Source organism: Pleurodeles waltl, chromosome 5 (genome assembly GCF_031143425.1).
Source record: "Pleurodeles waltl isolate 20211129_DDA chromosome 5, aPleWal1.hap1.20221129, whole genome shotgun sequence".
Classification (NCBI taxonomy): domain Eukaryota; kingdom Metazoa; phylum Chordata; class Amphibia; order Caudata; family Salamandridae; genus Pleurodeles; species Pleurodeles waltl.
Genome location: NC_090444.1, coordinates 27,361,893 through 27,375,431, shown reverse-complemented (window position 1 = coordinate 27,375,431; position 13,539 = coordinate 27,361,893). Strand labels below are relative to the sequence as shown.

The 13,539-nt window shown below is 46.7% G+C and overlaps 1 protein-coding gene across 1 annotated transcript in view; it reads left to right on the top strand.

Moving 5' to 3' along the window:
* Window positions 1–1,298: 1,298 nt before the first annotated feature.
* LOC138296946 (olfactory receptor 2K2-like) overlaps window positions 1,299–13,539 on the top strand; it is a 69,405-nt gene continuing 57,164 nt past the window's right edge. The window contains exon 1 of the mRNA XM_069236466.1: window positions 1,299–1,538. Coding sequence (XP_069092567.1) covers window positions 1,299–1,538 — 240 coding nt within the window. The remainder of the gene's footprint in view (window positions 1,539–13,539) is intronic.

Sequence of the window (13,539 nt, the reverse complement as noted above, 5' to 3'; positions counted from 1 at the left end):
GCCTCACCTCGCTGGGCTGCATTGCTGGGAACCGCGACTTTGCAGCTACTCCGGCCCCTGTGCACTTCCGGCGGAAATCCTTTGTGCACAGCCAAGCCTGCGTCCACGGCACTCTAACCTGCATTGCACGACTTTCTAAGTTGGTCTCCGGCGACGTGGGACTCCTTTGTGCAACTTCGGCGAGCACCGTTTCACGCATCCTCGTAGTGCCTGTTTCCGGCACTTCTCTGGGTGCTACCTGCTTCAGTGAGGGCTCTTTGTCTTGCTCGACATCCCCTCTCTCTTCAGGTCCAATTTGCGACCTCCTGGTCCCTCCTGGGCCCCAGCAGCGTTCAAAAACGTCAAACGCACGATTTGCGTGTAGCAAGGCTTGTTGGCGTCCTTCCGGCGGGATAACACTTCTGCACGACTTTCCAAGGCGAGCGGGATCTGTCCACCAAAGGGGAAGTCTCTAGCCCTTTTCGTTCCTGCAGAAACCTCAGCTTCTTCTGTCCAGTCGAAGCTTCTTTGCACCCGCAGCTGGCATTTCCTGGGCATCTGCCCATCTCCGACTTGCTTGTGACTTTTGGACTTGGTCCCCTTGTTCCATAGGTAACCTAGATTGGAAATCCACAGTTGTTGCATTGCTGGTTTGTGTCTTTCCTGCATTATTCCTCTAACACGACTATTTTGTCCTTAGGGGAACTTTAGTGCACTTTGCACTCACTTTTCAGGGTCTTGGGGAGGGTTATTTTGCTAACTCTCACTATTTTCTAATAGTCCCAGCGACCCTCTACAAGGTCACATAGGTTTGGGGTCCATTCGTGGTTCGCATTCCACTTTTGGAGTATATGGTTTGTGTTGCCCCTATCCCTATGTTTCCCCATTGCATCCTATTGTAACTATACATTGTTTGCACTGTTTTCTAAGACTATGCTGCATATTTTTGCTATTGTGTATATATATCTTGTCTATATTTCCTATCCTCTTACTGAGGGTACACTCTAAGATACTTTGGCATATTGTCATAAAAATAAAGTACCTTTATTTTTAGTATAACTGTGTATTGTGTTTTCTTATGATATTGTGCATATGACACTAAGTGGTACTGTAGTAGCTTCACACGTCTCCTAGTTCAGCCTAAGCTGCTCTGCTAAGCTACCATTATCTATCAGCCTAAGCTGCTAGACACCCTATACACTAATAAGGGATAACTGGGCCTGGTGCAAGGTGCAAGTACCCCTTGGTACTCACTACAAGCCAGTCCAGCCTCCTACACCAATTCAAAAAGAAAAAAGTGGCTGTGGTCACAGGACGACATGCCACTCAGGAAGAGGGTCCTCTTGAAGAACAAGAAGTGGGCACTAGCACTACTAGACTGCGCGGCAGAGGTCACAATAGTTTTCCGGAGTCTTCTAGAACATCTGGAGGTGAAAGCAACTGAAGACTTTATACAATTAGAAACTGCGGGCATGCGTGTCTCCACGCCTGATAAAGTAATGCTACAGTTAGAAGGAGACATTGAGCGCATAATAGACGCAATCTTTTGGGATCGGGTGGTAAACGTATATGATGTTTTGTTGGCCTAACAAGATTGGCCACCTGAATTTGTCCGTACCTGCTCATATGGGGAAGACGTGATTAAGCCTTCCTTCTCGCCTCCTGTTCCGGAGGAACTCACTGGATACTATGCTGATAGGTTTATCTCTATTGGGTTTCCTAAATTTTGGCAGAATTTACATTCCAGATTATGCTAGCCACATAAAACCTTTATATGATCTGATACGTCCTGATTTTTCAAGTAAATTCTGGACAATTGAACATACACGCATTCTTTGAGACTTGCAAACAGACATGCTTGCAGCACAACACTTACACATGAGGGACAACAAAACACATTTGGTCATCAGAGTAATAGCTGGTGCCATCGGTTTCACCTATGTGACATTTAATGAAGGTGAGACAGTCCAGATTGCGTACAAATCACACTTATATTCAGCGGCAGAACAATGCTTTGCTCCCACTGAGAAAATTCTCACTGCTCTACAGATGGCTGTCAATAAAGAACGACCACTTGCCCAAGGAAAACTCATTATTGTAGTTTCTCCGATCCCAGCCCTAGAGGCTGTTAAAAAAGCCACTGTTCCTAACACAAAAGTATTACATCCACGTTGAATACAATGGGCTACGTCTTTGACAGCCACTGTTGTAGACTACATTTTTGACCCAAAGCTCCAAACTCAAGATTTTTTGCAGTATGAACTAGAATACCCTGTTCCAGCAAATACATTGCCTATCGAACAATATTGTAGAGTCATGTACACTGATGGCTCAGCACAACCTGCGATTGGCACAAAACACCAATATTCGGCTGCTTGCGTTGTCGTAAACGGCTATGTGGAGGACGATACATTTTGTCCCCTACATACCTTTACGCAAACCCTAGGGGATTGCACAGCACAATTGGCAGAGCTAAAAGCGCTATTGATGGCACTGGAACATACGGATCCTGCACAGCCAACGCTGATTGTTTGTGATTCGTACTATTGTGTCCAGTCCTTCAATGAATATCTGCATTAATGGCGCCAGAATGGTTTCAGAGATTCCAAAGGCAACACCATTAAACACAGACGTCTGTGGGGGAAAGTAGCAGATCTGAAAGAGACGCTACCAAATGTCCATTTTGTACACACACTTGGACACCAGCGCGTTGGGATATACGTTGCTGGAAATGCATTGGCTAATGAAGCCGCAAAGTCAGCAGTGGCTGTGGCCGCTGTAGCTGCTTAACACATTTAAGTACGAAACCAGATGCAGACATATGGGCTGTCGTGAAAGCTATGGCTGATGGTACTCCCTATCCTAAACATTTCTGGCTAAATATTCCTACCAAATGGGAGATCGCCTGAACGCTAAAGTTAGAATACAAGGTGTAGGCGTGAGAGACATTCCCAACAAATACATAAGACCAGGGTTGATTAAAGCAGCGCATGAGGGGGTGGCATCTGCCCATGCTGGTGTGGTGGCTATAATTTTAATTTTACAATATTATAAAACCAGGCATTGTTTCTGATGATTGAGATGTGAAAACAGTTGACTCTATGATGACTGAATTACGCTATATTTTATTGGATTTGAAAACGAAGATGTTTATCAATCTAAAGAAAATTATGGTGATATGTTTTGCTATAATTATTATGGGTACCATTTCATACATAGAGCAGGCAGCCCCAAAACAATTTTTAATTACACACAATGGGAACATTGTCCAACTTTGCCACAGGGAGTTCCAAAACATATTCTGAATCGTTTACATTTTTTTCCGGGCACAATGTAAAAAATGCTGACTCATATTATTTTAAAGTACCACCTACTAAAGAAATGCATATATTATTGCTGAATACTAAATTTGTATGTTCAGAATCCTGTGTTTCCCGGTTGTCTATCGAAGGCTATGACTATTGGATGAAGTCGATCGATCTGAAAAGTGTATGGGGAGCTATACTTTGGCAAATTAGGGGAAAGGAAGCTTTATTTAGAGCATGCCTCATACCTGTACAAATGATATTCTTAAATGAAACAGTATAACAAACAAGTTGTTAAGGCTTAGTTAAAATTAAGGAATTAAACATACCCAGTATACCTGCCCCTGCAAAGTTTTATAAATGGCAAAAATATACAAATGTAACTGAAGATCAGCTCGACGAATGGGTCCAGAATGGTACATTTAATGTTTCACTAACACGTCCTGGTGGGTGGTTATTGTGGCCAACCGATACCAACGGGTGTCATCAATGTTTTATCAACTCCTCGGTCGGTTTTAGAACTAGTAGGCCGGACCCTCGCTATATATCATCCGAACATGCGGGTATAGTTACGACATATAGGGGGTTATTCTAACTGTGGAGGAGGTGTTAATCCGTCCCAAAAGTGACGGAAAAGTGACGGATTTACCACCAGACGTATTACGAGTCCATTATATCCTATGGAACTCATAATACGGCTGGTGGTATATCCGTCACTTTACCGTCACTTTTGGGACGGATTAACACTCCTCCAAAGTTAGAATAACCCCCATAGTGTAGGAAAATTGTGCCAGCAATGGTTAAGAACATCCTCACTAGAACACCTCAGTCTCCTGTCTAATGATACTGACTTACAGGACTTCCAGTTAGGCCCCAAGAAACACAGAAGAAAGTGTTTCTTATATGAAGTATATAATGAAATTTGGAAGCTTTCCCAACAAGAAGCAGCTGCCCGGTTCAGGGATATAGACCAGAAAAATTTGAAAAAGGCATTAGCTGTTGTGGAGAATGGGATTAACAACTTGTCTGACTGGATATACACTTTAAATAACATTGTCTCTTCTGCTATAGACATTATACAAACAGATATGTCTTCTTTACACCATGGACAGAGTCAGCTAGGGTCCATTATGCAGTTGGGTTGGACACTTCAAACATTGAAGGTGGGTCGTGTTCCCTGGCAGCATGTCAGTGCGAGGGAGATATTTTCTTCCTTTAATTTAACGCCACAACAACAACTAATGGATAAGAAGGAAGCAACTTATGTCATGCTTAATATTGAGAAATTGGAAAAGTTGCCTTTTACTGCGGCTGAAATACCGTCTGCTGAGTGGCTAATGCACGGGGTCATTAATCTGCCTATTTCTACACTTCAATTTACCTCCTGTTTAAAACACATTCCGGTAGGCAGATATAAAAGGCGGGAGATAGTTACATCCATGGGGTATGGGAGCTTCCCTTCTCGTACAAATGTTTCAGTGGCATGAAAGAAGTCTTTCTTAGCGGTAGTGAATGCAAGACTTCAGTCAGCCATTCAATGGTTAGTAAACAGCTGTCCTTGCATGGGGCGTGTAACACTTCTACAGAGAATTTAGCTTGTTATCCTAAGAGAGTTCCAGTCCCCTTGATTAGACCTATGTTCCAGGTGCTTTTAAACGGTAGCTACGTCCTCCTCAATGGTGAAGACTGTTGTGGTATGTGAGTCGGAATAGTTTAAGTTGCTTCGGTCTCTAAGGTCGTTACGTGCTGCGGGAACATACTTTTCTCCCCACTAAAATTCAAGAGGTAGCTGCCATTTGGCCTCACATTGCTACTTCAAATGTCAACTTTAAACAGTTGAGCAGACTCAAGGCTTTACTGTTTTAAAAGCATGTGACCCTTACATCTGCATGCGAGACCTACGCACTTCAGGTGGCAAGGTTGTCAGCAGAACTACAGTCCCCTTTGAATACAAACTTTCCGAGACACTTTGGTGAACTCGTGGGACAGATATTTAATGCGTCCAGTACTGCTGGAATCGCACATTTTTTTAAAGCTGTTGGTTCTGGTTTCATTCTCACCTTCTCCTCCATATTCGATTTAATACCATCAGCCATTTGAAGGAGGCTGGACTGGCTTGTAGTGAGTACCAAGGGGTACTTACACCTTGCACCAGGCCCAGTTATCCCTTATTAGTGTATAGGGTGTCTAGCAGCATAGGCTGATAGATAATGGTAGCTTAGCAGAGCAGCTTAGGCTGAACTAGGAGACGAGTGAAGCTCCTACAGTACCACTAGTATCACTTGCACAATATCATAAGAAAACACAATACACAGATATACTAAAAATAAAGGTACTTTATTTTTATGACAATATGCCAAAGTATCTCAGAGTGTACCCTCAGTGAGAGGATAGGAAATATACACAAGATATATGTACACAATACCAAAAATATGCAGTATAGTCTTAGAAAACAGTGCAAACAATGTATAGTTACAATAGGATGCAATGGGGACACATAGGGATAGGGGCAACACAAACCATATACTCCAAAAGTGGAATGCGAACCACGAATGGACCCCAAACCTATGTGACCTTGTAGAAGATCGCTGGGACTATTAGAAAATAGTGAGGGTTAGAAAAATAGCCCACCCCAAGACCCTGAAAAGTGAGTGAAAAGTGCACTGAAGTTCCCCAAAGGACAAAGAAGTTGTGATAGGGGAATAATGCAGGAAAGACACAAACCAGCAATGCAACAACAATGGATTTCCAATCTAGGGTACCTGTGGAACAAGGGGACCAAGTCCAAAAGTCACAAGCAAGTCGGAGATGGGCAGATGCCCAGGAAATGCCAGCTGTGGGTGCAAAGAAGCTTCTACTGGACAGAAGAAGCTGAGGTTTCTGCAAGAATGCAAAGGGCTAGAGACTTCCACTTTGGAGGACGGATCCCTCTCGCCTTGGAGAGTTGTGCAGAAGTGTTTTCCTGCCTTGCTAGCTGCAAATTGTGCGGTAAGCGTTTTTGGATGCTGCTGTGGCCCAGGAGGGACCAGGATGTCGCAAATTGCGTCAGGAGAGAGAAGGGATGTCGAGCAAGACAAGGGGCTCTCTCAGCAGCAGGTAGCACCCAGAGAAGTGCCAGAAACAGGCACTACGAGGATGCGTGAAACGGTGCTCACCCGAAGTTACACAAAGGAGTCCCTCGTAGCCGGAGACCAACTTAGAAAGTCGTGCAATGCAGGTTAGAGTGCCGTGGACCCAGGCTTGGCTGTGCACAAAGGATTTCCGCCGGAAGTGCACGGAATCCGGAGTAGTTGCAAAAGACGTGTTTCCAACAATGCAGTCTGGCGTGGGGATGTAAGGACTTACCTCCACCAAACTTGGACTGAAGAGTCACTGGACTGTGGGAGTACCTTGGACAGAGTTGCTGGATTCAAGGGACCTCGCTCGTCGTGCTGAGAGGAAACCCAAGGGACCGGTAATGCAGCTTTTTGGTGCCTGCGGTTGCAGGGGGAAGATTCCGTCGACCCACATGAGATTTCTTCGGAGCTTCTAGTGCAGAGAGGAGGCAGACTACCCTCACAGCATGCACCACCAGGAAAACAGTCGAGAAGGTGGCACGATCAGCGTTACAGAGTTGCAGTAGTCGTCTTAGCTACTTTGTTGCAGTTTTGCAGGCTTCCAGCGCGGTCAGCAGTCGATTCCTTGGCAGAAGGTGAAGAGAGAGATGCAGAGGAACTCTGATGAGCTCTTGCATTCGTTATCTAAAGTTTCCCCAGAGACAGAGACCCTAAACAGCCAGAAAAGAGGGTTTGGCTACCTAGGAGAGAGGATAGGCTAGCAACACCTGAAGGAGCCTATCAGAAGCAGTCTCTGACGTCACCTGGTGGCACTGGCCACTCAGAGCAGTCCAGTGTGCCAGCAGCACCTCTGTTTCCAAGATGGCAGAGGTCTGGAGCACACTGGAGGAGCTCTGGACACCTCCCAGGGGAGGTGCAGGTCAGGGGAGTGGTCACTCCCCTTTCCTTTGTCCAGTTTCGCGCCAGAGCAGGGCTAAGGGGTCCCTGAACCGGTGTAGACTGGCTTATGCCGAATTGGGCACATCTGTGCCCATGAAAGCATTTCCAGAGGCTGGGGGAGGCTACTCCTTCCCTGCCTTCACACCATTTTCCAAAGGGAGAGGGTGTAACACCCTCTCTCAGAGGAAGTCCTTTGTTCTGCCATCCTGGGACAAGCCTGGCTTGACCCCAGGGGGGCAGAAACCTGTCTGAGGGGTTGGCAGCAGCAGCAGCTGCAGTGAAACCCCAGGAAAGGCAGTTTGGCAGTGCCAGGGTCTGTGCCACAGACCACTGGGATCATGGGATTGTGCCAACTATGCCAGGATGGCATAGAGGGGGCAATTCCATGATCATAGACATGTTACATGGCCATATTCGGAGTTACCATTGTGAAGCTACATATAGGTAGTGACCTATATGTAGTGCACGCGTGTAATGGTGTCCCCGCACTCACAAAGTCCGGGGAATTGGCCCTGAACAATGTGGGGGCACCTTGGCTAGTGCCAGGGTGCCCTCACACTAAGTAGCTTTGCACCTAACCTTTACCAGGTAAAGGTTAGACATATAGGTGACTTATAAGTTACTTAAGTGCAGTGTAAAATGGCTGTGAAATAACGTGGACGTTATTTCACTCAGGCTGCAGTGGCAGGCCTGTGTAAGAATTGTCAGAGCTCCCTATGGGTGGCAAAAGAAATGCTGCAGCCCATCGGGATCTCCTGGAACCCCAATACCCTGGGTACCTCAGTACCATATACTAGGGAATTATAAGGGTGTTCCAGTGAGCCAATATGAATTGGTAAAATTGGTCACTAGCCTGTTAGTGACAATTTGAAAGAAATGAGAGAGCATAACCACTGAGGTTCTGGTTAGCAGAGCCTCAGTGAGACAGTTAGGCATCACACAGGGAACACATACATATAGGCCACAAACGTATGAGCACTGGGGTCCTGACTAGCAGGGTCCCAGTGACACATAACAAACATACTGAAAACATAGGGTTTTCACTATGAGCACTGGGCCCTGGCTAGCAGGATCCCAGTGAGACAGTGAAAACACCCTGACATATACTCACAAACAGGCCAAAAGTGGGGGTAACAAGGCTAGAAAGAGGCTACTTTCTCACACACACCCCCCCAAACGAAGGACAATAAGGCTAACCTTGGCCAGTTGAGACTTTATTGTCTAAGTGGTGATAAGTAGAGAGTAGCTCTGCAATAGACTGGTGTAGGAGGCTGGACTGGCTTGTAGTGAGTACCAAGGGGTACTTGCACCTTGCACCAGGCCCAGTTATCCCTTATTAGTGTATAGGGTGTCTAGCAGCTTAGGCTGATAGATAATGGTAGCTTAGCAGAACAGCTTAGGCTGAACTAGGAAACGTGTGAAGCTACTACAGTACCACTTAGTGTCATATGCACAATATCATAAGAAAACACAATACACAGTTATACTAAAAATAAAGGTACTTTATTTTTATGACAATATGCCAAAGTATCTTAGAGTGTACCCTCAGTGAGAGGATAGGAAATATACACAAGATATATATACACAATAGCAAAAATATGCAGTATAGTCTTAGAAAACAGTGCAAACAATGTATAGTTACAATAGGATGCAATGGGGAAACATAGGGATAGGGGCAACATAAACCATATACTCCAAAAGTGGAATGCGAACCACGAATGGACCCCAAACCTATGTGACCTTGTAGAGGGTCGCTGGGACTATTAGAAAATAGTGAGAGTTAGAAAAATAACCCTCCCCAAGACCCTGAAAAGTGAGTGCAAAGTGCACTAAAGTTCCCCTAAGGACAAAGTAGTCGTGTTAGAGGAATAATGCAGGAAAGACACAAACCAGCAATGCAACAACTGTGGATTTCCAATCTAGGGTACCTGTGGAACAAGGGGACCAAGTCCAAAAGTCACAAGCAAGTCGGAGATGGGCAGATGCCCAGGAAATGCCAGCTGCGGGTGCAAAGAAGCTTCTACTGGACAGAAGAAGCTGAGTTTTCTGCAGGAACAAAAAGGGTTAGAGACTTCCCCTTTGGTGGACGGATCCCACTCGCCTCGGAAAGTCGTGCAGAAGTGTTTTCCCACCGGAAGGACGCCAACAAGCCTTGCTAGTCGCAAATCGTGCGTTTGGCGTTTTTGGACGCTGCTGGGGCCCAGGAGGGACCAGAAGGTCTCAATTTGGACCTGAAGAGAGAGGGGACGTCGAGCAAGACAAAGAGCCCTAACTGAAGCAGGTAGCACCCGGAAAAGTGCCAAACACAGGCACTACAAGGATGCGTGAAACGGTGCTCGCCGCAGTTGCACAAAGGAGTCCCACATCGCCGGAGACCAACTTAGAAAGTTGTGCAAAGCAGGTTAGAGTGCCGTGGACCCAGGCTTGGCTGTGCACAAAGGATTTCCGCCGGAAGTGCACAGGGGCCGGAGTGGCTGTAAAGTCGCGGTTCCCAGCAATGCAGCCCAGCGAGGTGAGGCAAGGACTTACCTCCACCAAACTTGGACTGAAGAGTCACTGGACTGTGGGGGCCACTTGGACAGAGTTGCTGGATTCGAGGGACCTCGCTCGTCGTGCTGAGAGGAGACCCAAGGGACTGGTAATGCAGCTTTTTGGTGCCTGCGGTTGCAGGGGGAAGCTTCCGTCGACCCACAGGAGATTTCTTCGGAGCATCTGGTGCAGAGAGGAGGCAGGCTACCCCCACAGCATGCACAAGCAGGAAAACAGTTGAGAAGGCGGCAGGATCAGCGTTACAGAGTTGCAGTAGTCGTCTTTGCTACTATGTTGCAGGTTTGCAGGCTTCCAGCGCGGTCAGCAGTCGATTCCTTATCAGAAGGTGAAGAGAGAGATGCAGAGGAACTCGGCTGAGCTCATGCATTCGTTATCTAAAGTTTCCCCAGAGACAGAGACCCTAAATAGCCAGAAAAGAGGGTTTGGCTACCTAGGAGAGAGGATAGGCTACTAACACCTGAAGGAGCCTATCAGCAGGAGTCTCTGACGTCACCTGGTGGCACTGGCCACTCAGAGCAGTCCAGTGTGCCAGCAGCACCTCTGTTTCCAAGATGGCAGAGGTCTGGAGCACACTGGAGGAGCTCTGGACACCTCCCAGGGGAGGTGCAGGTCAGGGGAGTGGTCACTCCCCTTTCCTTTGTCCAGTTTCGCGCCAGAGCAGGGGCTAAGGGGTCCCTGAACCGGTGTAGACTGGCTTATGCAGAATTGGGCACATCTGTGCTCAAGAAAGCATTTCCAGAGGCTGGGGGAGGCTACTCCTCCCCTGCCTTCACACCATTTTCCAAAGGGAGAGGGTGTCACACCCTCTCTCAGAGGAAGTTCTTTGTTCTGCCATCCTGGGCCAGGCCTGGCTGGACCCCAGGAGGGCAGATGCCTGTCTGAGGGGTTGGCAGCAGCAGCAGCTGCAGTGAAACCCCAGGAAGGGCAGTTTGGCAGTACCAGGGTCTGTGCTACAGACCACTGGGATCATGGGATTGTGCCAACTATGCCAGGATGGCATAGAGGGGGCAATTCCATGATCATAGACATGTTACATGGCCATATTCGAAGTTACCATTGTGAAGCTACATATAGGTAGTGACCTATATGTAGTGCACGCGTGTAATGGTGTCCCCGCCCTCACAAAGTTCAGGGAATTGGCTCTGAACAATGTGGGGGCACCTTGGCTAGTGCCAGGGTGCCCTCACACTAAGTAACTTTGCACCTAACCTTTACCAGGTAAAGGTTAGACATATAGGTGACTTATAAGTTACTTAAGTGCAGTGTAAAATGGCTGTGAAATAACGTGGACGTTATTTCACTCAGGCTGCAGTGGCAGGCCTGTGTAAGAATTGTCAGAGCTCCCTATGGGTGGCAAAATAAATGCTGCAGCCCATAGGGATCTCCTGGAACCCCAATACCCTGGGTACCTCAGTACCATATACTAGGGAATTATAAGGGTGTTCCAGTAAGCCAATGTAAATTGGTAAAAATGGTCACTAGCCTGTCAGTGACAATTTGGAAAGAAATGAGAGAGCATAACCACTGAGGTTCTGGTTAGCAGAGCCTCAGTGAGACAGTTAGTCACTACACAGGTAACACATTCAGGCACACTTATGAGCACTGGGGCCCTGAGTTACCAGGGTCCCAGTGACACATACAACTAAAACAACATATATACAGTGAAAAATGGGGGTAACATGGCAGGCAAGATGGTACTTTCCTACACAACCCCCCCCCAAACGAAGTACAATAAGACTAGCCATGACCTGATGAGTCTTCATTGTCTAAGTGGAAATATCTGGAGAGTCCATCTGCATTGGAGTGGCTACTCCCAGGTCTATGTTCCACTGTATAGTCCATTCCCTGTAGGGATATGGACCACCTCAACAATTTAGGATTTTCACCTTTCATTTGTTTTAGCCAAAGTAGAGGTTTGTGGTCTGTCTGAACAATGAAGTGAGTGCCAAACAGGTATGGCCTCAACTTCTTCAGAGCCCAGACCACAGCAAAGGCCTCCCTCTCAATGGCAGACCAACGCTTTTCTCTAGGGGTCAACCTTCTACTAATAAAAGCAAGAGGTTGATCCTGGCCCTCAGAATTAAGTTGTGATAGGACTGCCCCTACTCCTAATTCAGATGCATCAGTTTGGACATAGAATTTTTTAGAGTAACAAGGGCTTTTCAGGACAGGTGCAGAGCACATGGCCTGCTTCAGCTCCTCAAAAGCTTTCTGACAGCTTGCTGTCCATAATACATTTTTAGGCATTTTCTTGGATGTGAGGTCATTAAGAGGGGCTGCAATGGAGCCATAGTTCTTAATGAACCTCCTGTAATACCCAGTGAGGCCTAGGAAGGCTCTCACCTGAGTCTGAGTGGTAGGGGGAACCCAATCAATAATAGTTTGGATTTTCCCCTGAAGTGGTGCAATCTGTTCCCCACTAACAAGGTGTCCCAGATAAACCACCTTACCCTGCCCTATCTGGCACTTTGAAGCCTTGATAGTGAGGCCTGCCTTTTGCAGGGCCTCCAAAACTTTCCATAGGTGGACCAGGTGATCATCCCAGCTGGAGCTAAAGACAGCTATATCGTCCAAATATGCTGAACTGAAAGCTTCCAGCCCTTGCAGGACTGTGTTCACCAACCTCTGAAAAGTGGCAGGTGCATTTTTCAAACCAAAAGGCATTACAGTAAACTGGTAATGTCCTCCAATGGTAGAAAATGCAGTCTTAGGTTTAGCATCTTCTGACAATTTGATCTGCCAATACCCTGCAGTCAAATCAAAAGTGCTTAGATACTTGGCAGATGCCAGTGTATCTATGAGCTCATCTGCCCTGGGTATAGGGTGAGCATCAGTTTTGGTTACCAAGTTGAGACCTCTATAGTCTACACAACACCGCATTTCCTTCTTTCCATCTTTAGAATTGGGTTTTGGTACCAGTACCACAGGAGAAGCCCATGGACTGTCAGAGTGCTCAACCACTCTTAGTTCCAACATTTTCTGAACTTCTTGCTTTATGCAGTCCCTGACATGGTCAGGCTGCCTATAGATCTTACTTTTGACAGGTAAACTGTCTCCAGTATCTATAGTGTGCTCACACCAAGAAGTGGTGCCTGGCACAGTAGAGAAGAGTTCTGAAAATTGTCCTAGGAGATTTATGCAATTATCTTTCTGCTCAGCAGTAAGACAATCAGCCAAAACTACACCTTCCACAAGAGCATCTTGTTCTGTGGAAGAGAAGAGATCAGGTAGAGGATCACTGTCTTCTTCCTGTCCCTCATCAGTTGCCATGAGCAGGGTGAGATCAGCCCTGTCATAGTAGGGTTTCAGGCGGTTGACATGGAGCACCCTAAGGGGACTCCTGGCAGTGCCTAAGTCAACTAAATAGGTGACTTCTCCCTTCTTTTCAACAATTGTGTGGGGACCACTCCATTTATCTTGGAGTGCTCTTGGGGCCACAGGCTCCAAGACCCACACTTTCTGCCCTGGTTGGTACTGAACCAAAACAGCCTTCTGATCATGCCATTGCTTCTGGAGCTCTTGGCTGGCCTGAAGGTTTTTACTGGCCTTTTTCATGTACTCAGCCATCCTTGATCTGAGGCCAAGTACATAATCCACAATATCCTGCTTAGGAGCTTTTAAAGGTTGTTCCCAACCCTCCTTTACAAGTGTGAGTGGACCCCTAACAGGGTGTCCAAAAAGAAGTTCAAAGGGGCTGAAGCCCACTCCTT